We start from the raw sequence: 18,437 nt of genomic DNA, 5'->3' as shown, positions 1-18,437 counted from the left end.
ACTATTACTATTGTTAAGATATTATTAAAATATTAAAATAAGGACAACATAGGGACAGTGGTTTACCGGGGACAGATCCCAGAAAATAAAGTTTGTACCTGTTCAGTAGGTACAGAAGGAGATTTTACTTACTTATGACAGTTACAGTATATCCCTCTCTTCCTCCAAGGAGCTCAGAGCTGAGTACATGGTTATGCTGATCCTCACAACAACCCTGTGAAGTGGGTTAGGCTGTGAGGGACGTGACTGGCCCAGAGTCACTCAGTGAGTTTCATGGCTGAGCCGGAATTTGAATTCGGATCTTCCTAGTTCTAGTCAAACACTCTGAGCCAGCTGGGGTGGTTGGTACCATCTGGGGGGGCAAATGCTCCTTGTGAGTTTTGACAAGGTCGACACCCCTAGAAAGGGAAAATAGGCGATAGCATTGCCAGACTTTCAGTGTGTTCTCCTGCTTTTATGATCCTGACGATCAGGCCTGCAGTGCAGCCACATTTGCAATGGTGTTTTAAAAGCTTTTAGAAGTTTTTAAAACTCCTATTAAAGTTTAGCAGTGTCGTGGGAGGGATGGAAATGACAATGGTCAGGAAAGGAATGTCCCAAAGCTTATTCCACGGACAGAGTACTACTATTTGTTCATTGTTACCCTAACCCAGACCCTTTCCTTTGTGCAAAAATGCCAGCAGTTTAATGTACCCTAATGGTTACACATTATGCAAAACACATTACACAAAGGCCCAGCTCCCTGGAGAAGTCCGTAATGCTGGGGAAAGTTGAAGGAAAGAGAAGAAGAGGACGACCAGCAGCAAGGTGGATGGACTCGATTATGACAGCAATGAATGTACCACTGAGAGACCTTAAAGGCCAAGTTGAAGAGAATCTATCTATGTGGTCACTAATAGTCGACACTGACTTGACGGCACTTAATGAATCAAATCAATGGTTTGGGGACCACCAGGTAGGAGGGGACAGGTCCATGATGGAGGACAGTTGTCGATGACCCCTGGAACCTGGAGCCAGCCCTGTCCTTGTTTACAAGCCTCATGGCGTTATTTCTGAAACCTCTCCGGACTCCAGAGCAACTGCAGAGCGGTTTCAGAAGCGTCCCTTTTGCTAAACAAGCCTGACCCCTGCTGGGGTGCCTCTGAAATGTCTGCCCATGAGATGCCACCCATGGCTTCATTCAGCAGATTAAGAACATAAGAACAGCCTTGCTGGATCAGGCCCAAGGAGGCCTTTCTAGTCCTGCATCCTGTTTCATACAGTGGCCAACCAGATGCCACTGGAAGCCGACAGGCAGGAATTGAGGGCATGCCCTCTCTCCTGCTGTTCTTCCCCTGCAACTGGTACTCAGAGGCCTCCAACCAGTAGCCGTTGATAGACCTCTCCTCCATGAAGTTATCCAAACCCCACTTAAAGCCATCCAGGCAATTGGCTGTCACCACATCTTGTGGCAGAGAATTCCATCGGTTAATTACGCGCTCTGTGAATAAGTACTCCCTTTTGCCGATCTTCCATTTCTTGGCCGTCAGTTTCATGGGATGACTCCTGATTCTATTGTTATAGGAGAGGGAGAAAAATTTCTCTCTATCCACTTTCTCCACACCACACCAGGCATGATTTTATAGACCTCTATCCTGTCGCCCTGCCGTCATTTCTTTATCTAAACTTCAAGGATGGAGACGGGTAGACAGACAGGCTGGTTAGTCTGACTGAAATAGACAGACAGGTTGATTAGTGGGACTTAAGTTAGTCAATTGCCTTATTGAGACAGACAGACAGAAATCCAGAAGTATTTCTTCATGGAATAGAGAAATGTGTCATGGTGAACCGATGCTTGGATTTCAAGCAGGACTTCAGCGAGTCCTGACTAATAGCCCAGTGGGCTTCTAGGGTAAACTAATTGCAATAATTGGACTAATAGCCCAATTGGCTTCAATTAGTCCTGCTGTCTAGCGCAATTTGGACGGCGTTGCCCATTCTGACTCTCTGCTGTGCCATGAAACTCTGGTCTATATCCAGTCCTAGTCGCACGTAGGGCTAGCAGGACTCCCGTGTCTGCGCTCGGCCGGCCGGCCGGCCGGCTGGGTTTGTGGCAACGGGTCACCCGCAAGCGCGCGCGCACACGCTCGGGCCCCCTCAGCTGCCAAGACCTGCTCACCATGTCGCCCGAGGAGAGGCTGACCTCCTTCCCGTCAGCCCACCACCACCGCGCATGCGCAACTCCTCCCCCCAGCAGCCCTTGCGGTCGAAGCTCGCCTCCGAGTCCTCTCTGGCAGCAGGTTTCAAGATGGCGGACCGACCTGGTAAGTGGGAATTGGGGGAGGCGCCAAGGTGACCCGGCTCTGTGGGGCCGCCCGAGTGGCGCGTGGGGAGCCCCCGGCCCCGGTGGCGAAGCGCTCAGGCCCCGCCCCATGGGGTGCCGCCCCCGTGAGGCTCCCCTCCGCGGAGGAGGCCTCTGGACAGCTTCGTCCTTCTCTACCCCCCCCCTCCATTGCATCTCTGGGGCCCAGAGCCTTGTTGCCCCCCCCCCGGTGCTGGACCTAGGGGTGGGGGTGCTTGTGGAAGACGCCCTTCCCATAAGATAGGGCAGGGCCCCCCAGATACTGTTGGACCACTACTACCACTCCCATCATCTCCTGCAGAAGAATTGGCCCGGAGTCTCCAGGAATGCGCCTCCAGGTGACCCTTGAAAGGGAGCCTGGAGATGTTAGTGGCTTGATATTGGGGCAGTATTGCGTTGGGGGCGCAGTTCCCTCTTACAAGGATCCCCAGATGTTGTGGACTACAATTCCCATAATCCCCAGCCAAAGGCCATTGCAGCTGGGGGTGCTGGGAGTTGTAGTGAACATCTGGGAATCCCTGTTAGAGGGAACACTGGTTAGAATCCCTACTCTTCTCCCTCCTCTTGCAAATATTCATAGCCGACTTCTCACAGTGGTTTTGCTGCTAGCTCTTTGGGTTTTGGCAAGGACTTTCCCCAGCCCTAAGTGGAGATGCCAAGGCTGGGACCTTTTTACATAGGAAGCTGCCTTCTACCGAGTCGGACCCTTGGTCTATCTAGTTCAGTATTATCTACACAGAGTGGCAGTGGCTGTTCCAAGGATGCAGGCAGGAGTCTCTCGCAGCGCTATCTTGGAGATGCTGCCAGGGAGGGATCTGGGAACCTTCTGCATGCAAGCAGGCAGGTGCTCTTCCCAGAGTGGCTCTATCCCGAAAGAAATATCTTACAGTGCTCACATGTCTCCCATCCAAATCCAAACCAGGGTGGACTCTGTTTAGCAAAGGGAACAATTCATGCTTGCTACGGCAAGACCAGCTCTCCTCTCATAGATGAGATTTTGCATGCATTTTTCATGCATGCAAAATCTTTTGTGTGCCAATACATAGAAATACTCACTTCTTCCTATGTGAAGTAGAGTATTTCACATAGATTCTATCAGGCTGGTCACTACTGTTACCTGCATATTGCAGACTGCAGTCGGCTGAGGCTGTGTGGTAGAGCATGTATACAACCACCTAGGTCAGGAGTTGCCAGTCTCATCCCCAGATGTTCAGTTGTAGCTGGAGATGGTGGTCCCAGAAACATCTGAGGACCCAAGGTTAGTAACCCCAGCCCTAGTGTATTAATAGTGGAGGCAAGATTTGAATCTGACATTTTACTTTACACCTGTCTTTTAGCTGTTTTGCTGCACTGCTACGTAACTCTGTCCCCTCATTTGTTTTCAATGATGAAAATTATTTTAAAACACTGATGCATCATGACCTGTGTTTGCTGTAACAGGGATTCCTAGATGCTATTGACTACAACACCCATAAACCCCAGCCAAAGGCCATTGTAGCTGGGCTTGCTGGGAGTTGTAGTCAACAACATCTGGGAATCCGTGTTACAGCAAACACTGAACATCAGTATATATTTATTTAGCAGTAAGAGAAATCGAGAGTCTTTCCATCTAAGCCAGGGATTTGTAACTCAAGATCAACACTTCATCCCCAGAACTATGGTAACTCTTAAATATCATACCAAATATCTTATCTTGACACTCTCCCCCGAAGTGGAACCTCCCCACCACCTCCACACTTTGTGACAGGGTTCTCTTTTCTAGTACCTGTCAGAGATTTGAAGCTTCTGGATGTGAAACTGGGGCAGCTACCAGGCTGGTTGGCAACACGAGATTACACCCCTACAGGGATTTTTCTAGGTCTCCGACGAGGTGAGTGCTGGCAAGAAGTCAGCTGTTGGGCATATATTCCTCTGATGCTGTTTTGCAGGATCCATAGCCGTTCCCTAGTTCATCTGTTGGAAGACAGTAGTTGGCATTTCCATGCCTGTGTCTAAAGCCTCACAATTTTGGTGTCAGCTACAGAACTATTCCTTTTCCATAAATATTCTTTTAGTCAATCAAACACCTTGTCATAGGAACATAGGAAGCTGCCTTCTGCCAAGCCAGACCCTTGGTCCATCTAGCTCAGTACACAGACTGGCAACAGCTTCTCCAAAGCTGCAGGCAGGAGTCTCTCTCAGCCCTATCTTGGAGGTGCCATCAGGAAGGGAACTTGGAACTGTCTGCTCTTCCCAGAGCGGCTCCATCCCCTAATATCTTACATTGTGCACACATGTAGTCTCCCATTCATATGCAACCAGGGTAGACCCTGCATAGCAAAGGGGAAAATTCATGCTTACGACCGTAAGACCAGCTCTTTTTAAAAAAGTAAAAAATATAAATATATAAAATCAAAATCCACCCAGCCACAACCTATGTGCAGGTCTCGAGTCATATCACTGAACTTGGTGCTTTGCAGCATGATCCAAAAATTTACTTAGGAGTAAGTCCCATTCAATGCAATGGAGCTTCTGAGTAGACAGGATGGAGCTGCTAATCTGTTTTGTCTTGCAACCCTGAACCTCTGCATTATTATCTAGAAGCAACTTCCAGTGAATTTCTGGACTTGCTCTGGTGCTCATAGTGCTGCTACCTTGTGCAGGCAGTTTGAGGAAAAGTTTGAAACTCTGCAGAGGAGCTGCTTAAGCATCCCAAATAAGACTTGAGCCCTGTTCAGATATATTGTTCCTGTGTCCAGATGTCTGTACCCTTGCACATGTTTGTGAGAATGACTGTACCTGTGATGTGGGTTCAGGTAGGAAGTGTACCTGCAAATAGGGTTGTAGTGGTGGAGGCTTTTATGAATATTGGTGTCACCATTCATCCCTCGAATCTGGCCAGTGCTGTGTATTCTAGGTTGGCTGTGGCTCTCCCAAGATTTCCTACAAAGGTCTCTCTCAGTCCAGCCACCTTAGATTCTTTCAGCTGGAGATGGCAGGGGTTGAACGGGGTCCTCCACGTGCAAAGTATTTGCTCTTCTACGGAGCTGCAGTCCACCCTGACTTGGTCTCCCTTTTCCCCTGCCTTTCAGTGGATGTGTTAATTCCTGTAGTATGGCCTCTTCAAATCTGTAGACTTTATCTCAACAGCTGTTGCTAGCAGGTTGAAAAATCATCTGGTCACTGTTAAGAGAAACCATCAGCTCAGCCTGCATTGCTGGGCACACTAAGACTCGCTGAGTCTCCTTACTTTGAATTGTTAATGGAACTGTTGCTGTTGCTAGGGTTGTGCACGGAACTGGCAAGGGGAACATAGGATGCTGCCATATACTGAGTCAGACCATTGGTTTATCTAGCTCACTATTGCCTTCACAGACTGGCAGCGGCTTCTCCAAGGTTGCAGGCAGGAATCTCTCTCAGCCCTATCTTGGAGATGCTGCTAGGGAGGGAACGTGGAACCTCGATGCTCTTCCCAGAGCGGCTCCATCCCCTGAGGTGAATATCTCGCAGTGCTCACACATCAAGTCTCCCATTCAGATGCAACCAGGGCAGACCCTGCTTAGCTATGGGGACAAGCCATGCTTGCTACCACAAGACCAGCTCTCCTCATAAAAGGGCCTCCAAACAGGTTTGTGCACATCCCTTCTTGTGCACCAGAAGCCCTTCTGCATTACATAGGACACTGCCTTCTTCTACTGAGTCAGACCACTGGTCTATCTAGCTCAGTATTGTCTACCCTGACTGGCAGCGGCTTCTCCAAGGTTTTCAGGCAGGAGTCTCTCCCAGCCCTACCTGGAGAGGCTGCCAGGGATTGAACCTGGAATCTTCTGCAGCTGCTCTTCCACTGAGCTACGGGCCCAGTACTTTTATCCCTTAAGATAAAGGTGGAGCCTTGAGTAGCTGTAGGCTAAGAACATATTGAAGCCGAGTCTGTCTTCTCACTCCACTAGGTCATGACCGATTTGTCAAGAAGTATATTGATGTGAAGAAAACCAGCTTTGCTGGGATAGCCATAATGCTAACTAGCTACGTGGTCCTGAGTTACGTTTGGAACTACCAGCATCTTAGTGAGTAAAACCTGGCTTTGTATGCTTAAACTGGGTGGCCTTGGGATTCTCTCTCCACTTAACCTACTTCACAGGGTGGCTGTGTAGAAGCCCACTCCGTCTGCTTCCCTGAACTACTTGGAGGAAGGGTGGGATGTAAATATGAGAAATTGATATTTTAAAAATCTTATGCAGGAGAGGAGAATCTTTAAAGGCCTTCTATATGTGACATTCCCTTTGTCTAACAGTTTTGCAGAAAACATTTTTTTGTCAGTTTGGTGTCCATCCCCCTGGATCAGCTAAGCTACATCTGCCAAAATTCCCTCTTAAAAATTACAGGAGCCCTGTCCTCCTATATATTATTATCATCTACATTTTATATCCCACTCTTCCTCCAAGGAGCCCAGAGTGGTGTACTACATATTTATATATTCCTATAATACTATATATTACTTACTATATATGGTAATCTTAGGCTAAGGAGATACCTAGAATTGGGTCCTATGTTGCAATTTGGATTAAATGTGTTGAGTCCACATGATAAGACTTGAAAAGGTTGAAGACCACTGAATTGATGAGCTTTTAGAGAATTGATATATTGCTTACCTTGATTAAAACTAGGGTTTCCTAATGGGACGCATGAGAACCTCTATACAGCAAGATGCCCTTTGGAACTGGAGGAAACTGGTCAAGAGACACCAGTTGGTCCTTGCTACAGAGGCAGAGTGGTGCACTTCAGGTGGAATTCCACATCTTGTGGAATAAGATGGAATTGAGGGAGATCTGAAATCTATGATGAAAGACTTGGCAACACTGCTTCATCACTTTACCCAAATAGATGACAATTCTGAATTTCAGATGATCCTCTTTTTAAAAATACAGGTTATACTTGTATTTACTTGATAGGAAGAGGATCCTGAGTCTAAAGTGAACCCAATTTCTAAAATCAAAGAACTTAGGGATTCAGGTAAATAGATTTATATGGCCACAGTGTGACTACTAAAATGTGCCATGATAGCTAGCTAACGAAACTTGTATTCGGGAAGCCTCTAAACACCAAATACTGGGGTCAGAACACTCATGTGGCTTGCAAGCCTCTGGCTAGTTACTGTTGGAAACCAATTGCTGGCCTGGATGGACTCTTGGCATACTCCAGGGGGGCTGCTTTTGTCTGTCGGGTTTCGTCCCTCCGTTGCTATTAGCATAGTAAGTTTAGCACTTCTTGCTCACAATTAACTGTGTTTGCTACTGTGACTTAAAGAAGCCTGATACTTGGTCAGCCCAGTACAGTACTTGCAAAGTAATCTTTGGCATAAGGCTGCACTTCTTGTATACATAACTTCTGATATGCATGTACAACTTGAGCAAACTGGTTTGTTTTAATTATTCAGAGCATGATCGCATGAGGAAGTATCACTGAGACTCAATGGACCAGAAGACAACCAAGTTACTGATTAGTGAAGAGTCCTGGGAGATCTCTTTAGCTGAAGGCTTCTTAGCCCTTAAATACTAAACTATCTTCTGGAATTGCAAATGTATTGTGACCAATAAAATGCTCACTGTCCATGTGAATGGTGTAAACTTCTAAATGCTGCAAGGCCACAGGACGTCTCTATAAGCTCTTATTTTAGAACTGGCAAAACAAACTAATCTTGTATTTAAAGGGAGTACACCGGTTTTTACAAGGGTGAAATAAGCTGGGGTTTTCCCCCCTTTTACTACATCTAATTCAGAAGCAGGGATATGCCTCTACATACTTGATTTGTGAATTTTGTTAGAGTGCTACATGGAGTTCCTGCTCTTCTTGGTTATAAGTATGTAAAATGCAAGTCTGGAGTCTAAGTCTCCGTACTTTACAAAATGCAAGGCTTAGCTTCTTTAGATGCTTGTCACAGTGGGGGCTTTTCCCCATCCACCCTGGTAAACTTGCTTGATGTAGCAGAATGTAGTATAGATAACTGGTGTCTTCCCTCTAGGCAGTCTTCTAATTACAGTAGCACAAGCTTCTTCCCTGGGTGGTAATAGAGTTACTACAAAGTGGTATGGCTAAAGAATAAGTGTTTTTAGCAGGAACAATTAATTGCTCATCAGACAAAAGACTAGTCAAACAACTAGACAGGTTGGGAACTGAACATAGTCTGAATGAAGGCAAGCAGGGTAGATTTTGTCCTTGGAGCAATTCCACTTAGTAATTCTAGCACTAATAAGATTACTTATGCAGCCTATTTGTTTTTTTGCCTGCCTCTCCATTGGTGCCAGTTCTTGAAAGACCTGTTGCTCACTCTAAGATAATAGGCACTCTTCTAAGAAAATTTCTTTTAATCAATCCTGCCTTTCACACAGGACTCCACTTGCATTCTTTCTAGGCACATTTCCCCCCCACCCCAGTCACATTTCATTATTAAGATTGCAATAATCCAACTCACTCCCCCCCCCGCCCCCGAGCAGTACATCTCTGTTTAAAATGGGGTGGGGTGGGGAGTAGAGGTTGTTAGGCAACTGTAGCAGGCCTGCAGTGAGAGTTAAGGCTTGCATTGTATGGCAGAAGCATTTCAGTGTTGCCCTCCGTATGAAGGAGTCCTCTGGCAGAATGGGTTTCCTTAAGCAGTAGCAGGAAGGTGGGATCAAGAGTCTAGAGAGATACAGGCCATTTTGTAACTTAGGGTTTTGTACACAGTAGCTTAACTCCCCCAGCTACGAGTGCAAAGACAGACCTTTCTAAAAGCTCCTTGGCTTCTCACCCACAGCCTTTTCACCTTTGCCTAGGCAGTCAAGGAGGAAGGAGCACTATACCTTTGACTCCAGTTTAGACAAAGACACAAGTCCACTCCAACTCCTTACCCCTGCAAAACATGGGAGAGTGGATGCTATGGACAACCTGGCAAACTCAACACCCACATGATAGACTGAGAAACGCTCAGCCCAGACACCTTATGGAGAATATGGAAGTGGAGAGCTTCATCTTAACAAGTACAGAATGCAGCTCACAGGTGTGGCGGGCAGTATCCTGCACACTAGGGTCCAAGGACTACCGAAGAATTGCAGAACAAGAGTAGTACCTGTGCTGAAAGCTGCCTTGAAGAAGGCTCCATCTATTTTGGGTCAGCCCTACTTCCCCTGGGCTTTGCATAAAGGAAAATGCCACCAAGTTCTCTTAAGATTAAAACAAACAGTGAAATACGAAGGTGTTGCAGGTCAGTAGTTCTCAGCTGCCCAGTGCTGTCCAGTATAGGCATTGTAAAAAGGCGAGCAACAGTTCACGATGGTGCAAGGCACAACTCTCTGCCCGCCATGTGTAGAAGAGAAGGGCTAGGTAGGCTCCTGCTGGCTCACTGTCCACTAAGAAATGCCAAGTGCCCTTTGGTGCATCTGTTGGCATAGTGTCCTTTTTCACCACACTGTAAGGAGAGAAGAGAGACATTAATACGGCTACATAAAAGCAGCAGCTTTGGATAAGAACTTGATTATGAATGCCAGCACTGAGAAGAGTGAAATCCTGCCTCCTTCCTGGAGCACTCCCAGACGGGGAGTTGTATATCCTGTATCAGAATGGCAAGGAACACGGGGAAGACATCGATCCTTCCCCATCTAAAGAAGTGTGTCCCTCATGATGATGAACAGGTCTCGATCTATCAGCCATTTCCTCAAAGGCTTAGTAGATTTTTGCCAAGCCTTGGAGATGGCATTTCTTCTTTTCCAATGTACTGGCATAGAAGCAATCCCATCTTCACCACTGGGCAACCTGTCCTCGCTTCTCACCCCTTCCAGCCTCAAACCCCCACCCCAAAACCTGATTCTCAGTTCTGTTGTACTGGATGGAAGCAGAAAAGATGAAACACAGCTATGAGTACTGACATGATGTGATTAATGATCCCACTGGCAGGAACTGGGGTCTAGGATTCCAGATCCTCCTCCTCCACCACCCACCCACCCCCTCCAACTTGCCTTGTAGCAGGTAACCTGTTCCAGGGGCCGAGGCCCTCTGTTGCCTATGCTGTTGTTCTGAGGCTGCATCACGCCAATGACCTGTGGGGTCCTCTGTTGGTTGGGAGACGAGTTCTGACTCGTTAACTGGATCAGGGATGACGACCTCTGGAGTGGTGGGTTGTTGTTTTGCTGAAGCGGGGGGTGGGGGGTGAACAGCACACACAGGTGAATGGTCAGCTTTTCTGACACACACACAGGCAAAATATCAGTCATGAAAACCTAAAAGACCTGGTCTGGGCCCCAGATCTTCCCACAAACCCCATCACTGGTGACTCCAGCCCAAGATGCCATGGAAACCAAGGGAATCATCACCCCCAATTCAATCAGGCAGTTCACACAATCATAATCAGGGTAATCCCTGATCATCATCATCATCATAATAATATCATAATAAGAGCCCCTAGTGGCGCAGTGGTAAAACTGCCGCCCTGTAACCAGAAGGTTACAAGTTCGATCCTGACCAGGGGCTCAAGGTTGACTCAGCCTTCCATCCTTCCGAGGTCGGTAAAATGAGTACCCAGAATGTTGGGGGGCAATATGCTAAATCATTGTAAACTGCTTAGAGAGCTCTGGCTATAGAGCGGTATATAAATGTAAGTGCTATTGCTATTGCTAATCGGGAAAAGAAGCCGCCTCCCCGAATCTGTGAGCTGCGTGTGCTTCCATTCTTTGAGCCTCTCAGTTAAAAGCAAGAGCAGAAACACTGCCCGTGATCCTGTGCTAAACAGCAGCTTGGTTGGGGGAGCTCCTTCCCACTCAGCAGCTGTACTCAACTGCTGAATGAGGCGGGAGGGAAAGTCCGCCAACCCAGTGGCTGCTTTGCACACAATCACAGAAGGCGCCTCCTACCTTCCTTTTTATGAGTGCATGATCACAGACCTGAAAAGTACACCGCCCCCAAATTAGGGTAGGAAGCTTCTCCTACCCTAATGATGATCATGTGAACTGCCCTACCATGTGTAAGTTCAGAAAACTGCTTGACATACACACACCAAGTATCCCCCAAGGTAGCAATGCTCCTCTTAGCTAAGGCTTTACGCTGCTGAACGTGTGCTCCATGTAGCACAGAATTGCCCAAACCATAAGTCAGAGCTGTACTAGTGTGGTGCGAGAGAGGCTCCAGAAGGGATGGATGCAGCTCTGGTGTTGCTCAAGACATCCCCACAAGATCTCCTGCCATTAACTAGCCTCGCCTTTTGAGAAAACAGAGAGAAAAGCTTCAGGTTCTGCAAGTGGACTAAAGCATTGCTCTGAGGTCTGGAGAAGCCGCCTACCTTTTGTTGTGGTTGTGTGGGCTGAGGCAGTGGCGGTTGCTCTGTGGTTCCCATGGGAAGTTCAAATCGAGGGCTGGTTAAGATACAAATTGGGACACGTCAGGAAATACAGAAGGGGCAGCACTGACCCTCAGACCACTGATTGAAATCTAGCACTAGCCAAGGGTTACCTGCGCCATAAGCTCCAGGGCTCAGTGCAAGACTGAAGTGAGAAAATGTTTTTACTGGAGTTTGTGTTTTAAGTAGCAAAACATAATCAGAGGCAGTTATGAAGTTCTAATCTTGGGAAAGAGTGGGGGAACACCACACCCTCTCTGGCCAAGCTACTCAGGGATGTGATGACGCCATTCTTGCAACAACATAACCAACAACGGAGAGAGAAGAGACAGCACATTGCAACGATTCAAAATATATCAAGAGAATTTTAAAAAGTGTCTTTAAAAAAAGAAGAAAATGAGAACCAACAACTCAGCGGGGTTATGACTGATTGCAAGACAAATGCACCTGGAAAAAGAAAGGCAATGGGAGACCATTGTGGCGGGGGGGGGGGGAAGCGCATGGCAGCTACAGTGGCCCCTGTCCAAGGTCACTGTGGCTAGCGGGGAGGGGAGCTGTTGCCCACTCGCATCTGAGGACCCACGTTTGAGAACCTACGATCTAGCCCTTAACCTAGGGTAGGGATGTGCAAAAAATCTGGCTGAATCAAATTCAAATCTATTCGACTTGAAACCTATTTGCACAGAATGGGATCTGTTCGAATCGATTTGAGGCAGATTCAAATCAATTCGAACAAATCCCATTCTATGTCAGCCATTTGGAGTCACACTGATTTGAATGCGATTAGAATTGGAATCAATTTGGTCCTCCATCATCCCCAGCCACAATGGCAAAGTCCATTGTGGCTGGGGGTGATGAGAGATCTGGGGAACCCAGCTTGAGAGCCCCTGCCCTTAAGCTGTTACTCCAGCAGGTGTGCCTGTCCCCTCTTCTCTGCAGCTGGCAGAAGCCCTGGATCTGTTTGAGGTGCAGATGCTGCCAAGCTACTCAGGGATGTGAGGGCACCATTTTTGCAACACCACAACCAGGAAGAGCGCACCCTGTCAGCTGGGGACAGATGCATCTTGCCAGCAGTCCCAGCCACATCAAGCTGCACTGTCACTGCACAGTGTGCACAAAGCTGCCCTGGAAGTGGCCATTTTGACACAGTCTGGTGCACTGCGGGAAGCAAGGCCCCTCTGCAAGGCCCCACCAAATCACTGCACATCATGGGCAGGGCATGTAGCAAAAACAAGAGGGCAGCAGCTAGCATGGTCTGGCCTCAACCAAGCCATTCCCAGGATACACACTGGATGGAGAAGGGCATGTTGGCTGAGCTACTGTCTTGTGATGCTTCTAAACAGGTAAACTTGCCAAGATGTGCACGTCAGTATAATGGGGTAAGATTCCAGGGGAGGCGCAAGACCGTGGGAACCATCCGGGAGCATACTCACTGCATGAATTTGCAAGCCGGTCCTTCTGGACAGAACCCAACCAGGTAATTCACACAAATAACACGTCGGGTGTGCCTGTGTCTGCAGAGAGGACCTGCAATGCAAAGTGTTATGGTCACCTCTCTTAATACAGAGACACAGGATACAAAACCTTTGTCCCACACAAGCCACAAAAAGTTCCTTTTGGTTTCTGAACCTTCAGCCACAGGCAGATTGCACATTTCCAGACATTTCTCTACCATCCCGAGTAAAGGAAGCTTTCCAAAAAGGAGAACAAAAAGATTCTCAAGCAGCCAAACCTTCTGCCAGACACCAGGCTTTATGCCACTCTGGGCCTTCCTATACTACAAGGCATTGTGGCTTTGAGTTACGATGTATAAGAATTACGATTTTGAATTACAATTATACAAAAAGATGTTGAGAGCCAGCACAGGTCTGGGAAAATGTTACCTGCCCACCAAGAGCAACATGCTGCTGTGTACGTACCATGTTTACAAAAACCGCGATCATACCAAGGGCAATCTTTGATCTTAGACTCCGGGTCAATGTGCAAGAATGGGCATTCTTTGTTGCTGCATTCCCCTGTAGCAGATAAGCACACGCTTTAGTGGACTGAGCAAGAGAGGAATGGTATTGTGCACCAGGAACAAATAGTTTCCCCAGAACAACGACGCTAGGGATAGCACAAGACATCATTAATGGGGGAGGGCGGGCAAATGACTGAACAGTAATGCTCAATGTTAGACTGTGGGATTCGGGGTGTATGTGTGTGCGTGCATGTATGCACACATGATTTTGCCCTGTGAGAACTCAAGGGGTGTGTGTGTATGTACATACGTGTTTACACACACACACACACACACACACACACACAGAGAACTTACTGTGCCCAGCAAATACATTCAGATCCATAACCTACCAGTTCTACTCTACCACAAAGCACATCAAGATACCTGGTGATATAACCTGAACAATCTAGGTTAATACTAAAAGGACCACTAGGGGCACAAACACAAAAAGACTGACACATCTGTATGGATAGCCAGTGCAGTGGCCAAGAGTCTGGTGTGCAGCTCAGAAAGCCCTCAACTCAAATCTCTCCTCTGCCATCAACTTGACAGATGGCTTTGGGCAAAGCCCCTCCCAGCCTCAGCCCCCTTCAAGGACAAAGTGGGGGAAAGGATCCCATCGCTTTGCCCAAATCACATTTACATGGTACCAACACAAGTTACACCATGCCACAGTTCTCCTTACCGAATTTTGAATAGAAGTAGCACTCTGGCATCTTGGTCATGTCATATTCATGCAAGAATTCACACTGGTCTCCCTTCTTGCACAGCCCTCGTAGCCAGTGCTTGCAAACCACCGTCTTTTCACCACTGATATGCCGGAAGGGGCACATCCCTCCTACAATAAGCAAAAGATGGGAGAACTCTTTCTAAACAAGAACAGTCCTCATCTGAATGATGGGGAGAAAGAGCCTTTGAGCGTACACTACAATATTCAGCGCAAAAAACCAGCCATGTTTGTCTCATGGTTATGCCACAAGCTCACAAGGTTATAGCTAATCGACATGTTTATCTGCATGCAGGTAACCAACAAACAGGCAGACATCTCTCTCCTCTGCAAGCTCTTCTCAGCTGCTAAGATTACCAAGAGTAGTCATAATGCCAGGGGAGATCCTGATCTAAGAGCCACGCTTGCTCCTCAAAATCCCAAGACCATCTGGAATCCCAAGATCCAGGAAGGACTCAACTGAAGACCCACCATCTGAGGAGATCCCACTTGTAAGATCCTGGGCAGAGACTTAACTTTTGCTTAGTTTAAGCAGTGCAGACACCGCCGCCACCAAACACTGAATACTGCATCACAATAAAGTAGTGACAGAGGTAAGATCACAAGTTATTAACTGGCTCTCCTTCAGCATTTTCTAGTATAGGCTATTTACAGGGGTGGCTTACCTTTCCCACAAGCAGCTTTTAAAAAAAATTCACAGACCGCCGCTCCCGACTCTGTGGAGAGAGATGCACAATGAAGCTCCAGATACTCCACAGTTCTATGGTTTTTGTTTTGTCAGTATCATCATTAGTTACACACAGTCCAACATGCCCAGCAGGTCCGCTGCTCTTCTCTTAAGGGTGCAGATGGAAATTCACCGAGGTCAGTTACCCAGCAAATGCGATTCAATGTTGGCAAGTATAAAGTGATGCATATTGGGGCGAAAAACCCCAACTTCACATATACGCTGATGGGGTCCGAGTTGCCGGTGACTGACCAGGAGAGAGATGTTGGGGTCGTGGTGGACAGCTCATTGAAAGAGTGCATGGCAGCTGTGAAAAAGGCCAGTTCCATGCTAGGGCTTGTTAGGAAGGGGACTGAAAATAAAACTGCTAATATCATAATGCCCTTATACAAATCTATGGTGCAACCACATTTGGAGTACTGTGTACAGTTCTGGTCACCATACCTCAAAGAGGACATTCTAGAACTGGAGAAGGTGCAGAAGAGGGCAACCAAGACAATCAGGGCCTAGAGCACCTTCCTTATGAGGTAAAACTACAGCCCCTGGGGCTTTTTAGTTTATGAGAGGTGACATGAGAGAGGCCTATAAAATTATGCATGGTGTGGAAAAAGAATTTTTTCTCAGTCTCACATAACACTAAAAACAAGGGTCATCCCATGAAACTGATTACGAAGAAATTTAGGACTGACAAAAGGAAGTACTTTTTCACACAATGCACAATTAACCTACTGAATCTGCCACAAGATATGGTGACAGCCACCAGATGGCTTTAAGACGGGCTTAGATAAATTAATGCAAGAACAAGTCTATCAACGGCTACTAGTCTGAGGGCTACAGGCCACCTCCAGCCTCAGAGGCAAGATGCCTCTGAACATCTGTTGCAGGGGAGCAACAGCAGCAGGAGAAAGGGCAGGCCCTCAGCTCTTTACTGTGGGCTTCCCAGAGGCATCTGGTGGGCCACTGTGGGAAACAGGATGCTGGATTAGATAACCCTTGGGCCTGATCCTGCAGGGTAGTTCTTACCCACAGCTGAGCTGATTTTTCAAACACTGGTTTTTAGAAGTCCACATGCAGAACCATCACAGCAGTAAGAGGAATTGCCAAGAAAAAATGCCCAACAGCAGAGCTCCTATGCACATACACATAATCCAGAAAAGCTTTCCCCAGCATTTTTTTTAATTAACTAGGCCAAGGTAGTGTTTTGTTTAACTCAAAAGCTCATGTGTACCCAACACATTGGCCCTAAAGAAGAGGGTTTTGCTGTCCCTGAAAATTTAGAAGACAATCCCCAATCCTTTCCTGAACTGAAGTGAACTACTGTTAGGTAGTATCACTGTACTTATTTCTTACATTTTAATTTTACATTTAAATGGTCACTGAGTAACACACCATTACCATTATTCCCCTCCCCCCCACCACCCATCCTGACATGGATATGTGTATCTGCCAACTGAGGATGAAACATTATGCTGAAATACATTTTACTTTTAAGATGTTGCAATAGGCTATATGATTGATTGATTAAGTGCCATCAAGTCGGTGTCAACTCTTAGCGACCACATAGATAGATTCTCTCCAGGATGATCAGTCTTCAACTTGGCCTTGAAGGTCTCTCAGTGGCGCATTCATTGCTGTCGTAATCGAGTCCATCCACATTGCTACTGGCCGTCCTCTTCTCCTCCTCCTCGATACAGTTACCCCTCAAGAGGAGGTCCCACTTAAGTTAAATGATTTTCAGTTAGTCATAACTAATTTGTCTCATTGTTTTCCATGGTGCTTAGTCATGACTTAACTAGTCTGGATGCTGCCCAACAATAATTATAGTTTTCCAGTCCAGTTTTATTGTTCTCTCTTACTTGAAACATACTGTTTAAAAATAAGTGATTAAGGTTGATTCCAGCTTTGAACCGGTAGAATAAAGGTCTTCCTATTTTGTTTTATTGCAATTCCTTACTTGAAACATAATATTTTGTGTATATGTATATACATAAAAAACACAAACACACGTATGGATTCCACATTTCAACAAGCAAAAGACTAATCTCTGTCCTGTAATAAAAGTTCTCCTGTTTATCATTGCTAGAAGCATAATGTTTAAAAAACACAGTCCCAGACTAGAACAGGTGGAAGATCAGCCTTAAATAATAAAAGCTTTTCTTCTTTTACCATCATTCCTTACTGAAAGCATAGCATATCTTTCTTTAGAGCAGTCTCCCGGTTTCTATAAGTGAAAAACTAGCCACAAACTGTAAAATAAAATGGGGTGTGTGTCATCATCATCCTTTCCTCAAAACTGTGTGTGTGTGTGTGTGTGTGTGTGTGTGTGTGTGTGTGTGTAAGAGAAGCCCCAGGCTTGACCAGCTGCAGGACTAGCCTACTAAAGAAAGTTCTGTTTTGCTTTATTGCCATTCCTTATTTTTAGCACAGCATTCCAGACTGTGCAACCCTAGGGCTTGGCTCCAAAGCCACCCTTCACTTGGATCATTATCCCAAGTAATCATGTGATTTTAAGTGTGAGTGAGTCTGTGTGTGTGTGTGAGTGAGTAAAAACCGCTTTGGAAGACTTTTGTTAAAAGCCTTTATACCTTTTGCTAATGGCATATAAATAGCCATTTGACAAATAGTCAAATAGTATTTGAAGGTATTAATGTTTTATGCATTTTATCTATTTTATTGTTGTTGTTGTTTCCCTTCTTTTTCTTGTATTTATGCTGGCCTTGGGCCGAAATAAACAAATACAATATAAATAGCGGTGGTGGTGGAATGAGGTTTGTATTGCCTTTTGACTTTTGTAAACCGCCTGGTGGGATGCCTTGAGAGAGGCGGCATAAAAACTGAACAGTTTTTTTTTAAAGTAAACACGAGGCTTAACACTGAACTTAAGAAGGAGAGAAAGGCAGCGAGCCCCAAGCCCTGAGCACGGGCGAGGCCGGCCTGCCCCCCACAACAACCCCTACGTACTGTCCATGCCCGGGAAGGGCAGCGGCTGAGCCCCGAGCTGCTGCTCCACCGCGATCTCCAGCTCGAACTTGATGTGGTCCACGCTGGCGATGAGCTCCTGCATGATGGCGGCCGGGCCGGGAGCGACTCAAGCGGGAAGGAAGGAGAGGAAACCCCCCAAGACCAGGCCGACCAGGCCCTCCTGCCTCTGCCACCCCTCAGACCGCGCGGGAAGGACTTCCCTCCGGGCACCCGTCCGAGCGCCGAAGGAGAAAGAAAAACCGACGCGGGTGAGAGGAGGAGCGCATGCGCCCAGCCGGCGGCTCCGCCAATCAGAGCCCCATTGCCCTCGCGGGG

At 46.9% G+C, this 18,437-nt stretch overlaps 2 protein-coding genes and 1 long non-coding RNA gene across 5 annotated transcripts in view; 1 reads left to right on the top strand and 2 right to left on the bottom strand.

Annotated features, from left to right (window-relative positions):
• LOC128336323 (uncharacterized) overlaps positions 1-2,202 on the bottom strand; it is a 23,316-nt gene extending 21,114 nt beyond the window's left edge. The window contains exon 1 of the long non-coding RNA XR_008311914.1: positions 2,159-2,202. This is a non-coding gene — a long non-coding RNA (uncharacterized LOC128336323). The remainder of the gene's footprint in view (positions 1-2,158) is intronic.
• Positions 2,197-7,938, top strand: ATP5MF (ATP synthase membrane subunit f). 2 transcript variants are annotated; one of them, XM_053275728.1, is made up of 4 exons: positions 2,197-2,303; positions 4,104-4,211; positions 6,271-6,387; positions 7,758-7,938. In XM_053275728.1, the coding sequence occupies exons 1-4, from the start codon at positions 2,213-2,215 to the stop codon at positions 7,784-7,786; spliced, it is 345 nt and encodes a 114-aa protein (XP_053131703.1). In that variant the 5' UTR covers positions 2,197-2,212; the 3' UTR covers positions 7,787-7,938. The 2 variants fall into 2 exon arrangements, with proteins under 2 accessions (XP_053131703.1, XP_053131702.1); XM_053275727.1 differs by having other exon boundaries at positions 2,206-2,303; positions 4,089-4,211.
• CPSF4 (cleavage and polyadenylation specific factor 4) lies at positions 7,727-18,437 on the bottom strand. Of its 2 annotated transcripts, XM_053275720.1 has the most exons (8): positions 18,102-18,427; positions 15,079-15,129; positions 14,372-14,524; positions 13,604-13,699; positions 13,118-13,211; positions 11,628-11,700; positions 10,312-10,482; positions 7,727-9,764 (listed from the first exon to the last, which is right to left on the bottom strand). In XM_053275720.1, the coding sequence occupies exons 1-8, from the start codon at positions 18,202-18,204 to the stop codon at positions 9,696-9,698; spliced, it is 810 nt and encodes a 269-aa protein (XP_053131695.1). In that variant the 5' UTR covers positions 18,205-18,427; the 3' UTR covers positions 7,727-9,695. The 2 variants fall into 2 exon arrangements, with proteins under 2 accessions (XP_053131695.1, XP_053131696.1); XM_053275721.1 differs by lacking the exon at positions 13,604-13,699 and having other exon boundaries at positions 18,102-18,437.

This window comes from Hemicordylus capensis, chromosome 13 (genome assembly GCF_027244095.1).
Source record: "Hemicordylus capensis ecotype Gifberg chromosome 13, rHemCap1.1.pri, whole genome shotgun sequence".
NCBI classification, from domain to species: Eukaryota; Metazoa; Chordata; class Lepidosauria; order Squamata; family Cordylidae; genus Hemicordylus; species Hemicordylus capensis.
The sequence above is the reverse complement of the archived record's forward strand: the minus strand, read 5'-3'. Positions and strand labels throughout refer to the sequence as shown.

What these genes read in the sequence shown, in the direction of transcription:
- CPSF4 (XM_053275720.1), bottom strand. Translation starts at nt 18,204, where the DNA reads ATGCAGGAGCTCATCGCCAGCGTGGACCACATCAAGTTCGAGCTGGAG. An exon ending in AAAAGCTGCTTGTGGGAAAG is followed by an intron (nt 14,525 to 15,078) that starts GTAAGCCACCCC and finishes TGCTTATTGTAG; the next exon opens with GAGGGATGTGCCCCTTCCGG. An exon ending in AACAGGTTACCTGCTACAAG is followed by an intron (nt 9,765 to 10,311) that starts GCAAGTTGGAGG and finishes CTCTCCTTACAG; the next exon opens with TGTGGTGAAAAAGGACACTA.
- ATP5MF (XM_053275727.1), top strand. Translation starts at nt 2,213, where the DNA reads ATGCGCAACTCCTCCCCCCAGCAGCCCTTGCGGTCGAAGCTCGCCTCC. An exon ending in CAAGATGGCGGACCGACCTG is followed by an intron (nt 2,304 to 4,088) that starts GTAAGTGGGAAT and finishes ACTTTGTGACAG; the next exon opens with GGTTCTCTTTTCTAGTACCT. An exon ending in TTTTCTAGGTCTCCGACGAG is followed by an intron (nt 4,212 to 6,270) that starts GTGAGTGCTGGC and finishes TCACTCCACTAG; the next exon opens with GTCATGACCGATTTGTCAAG.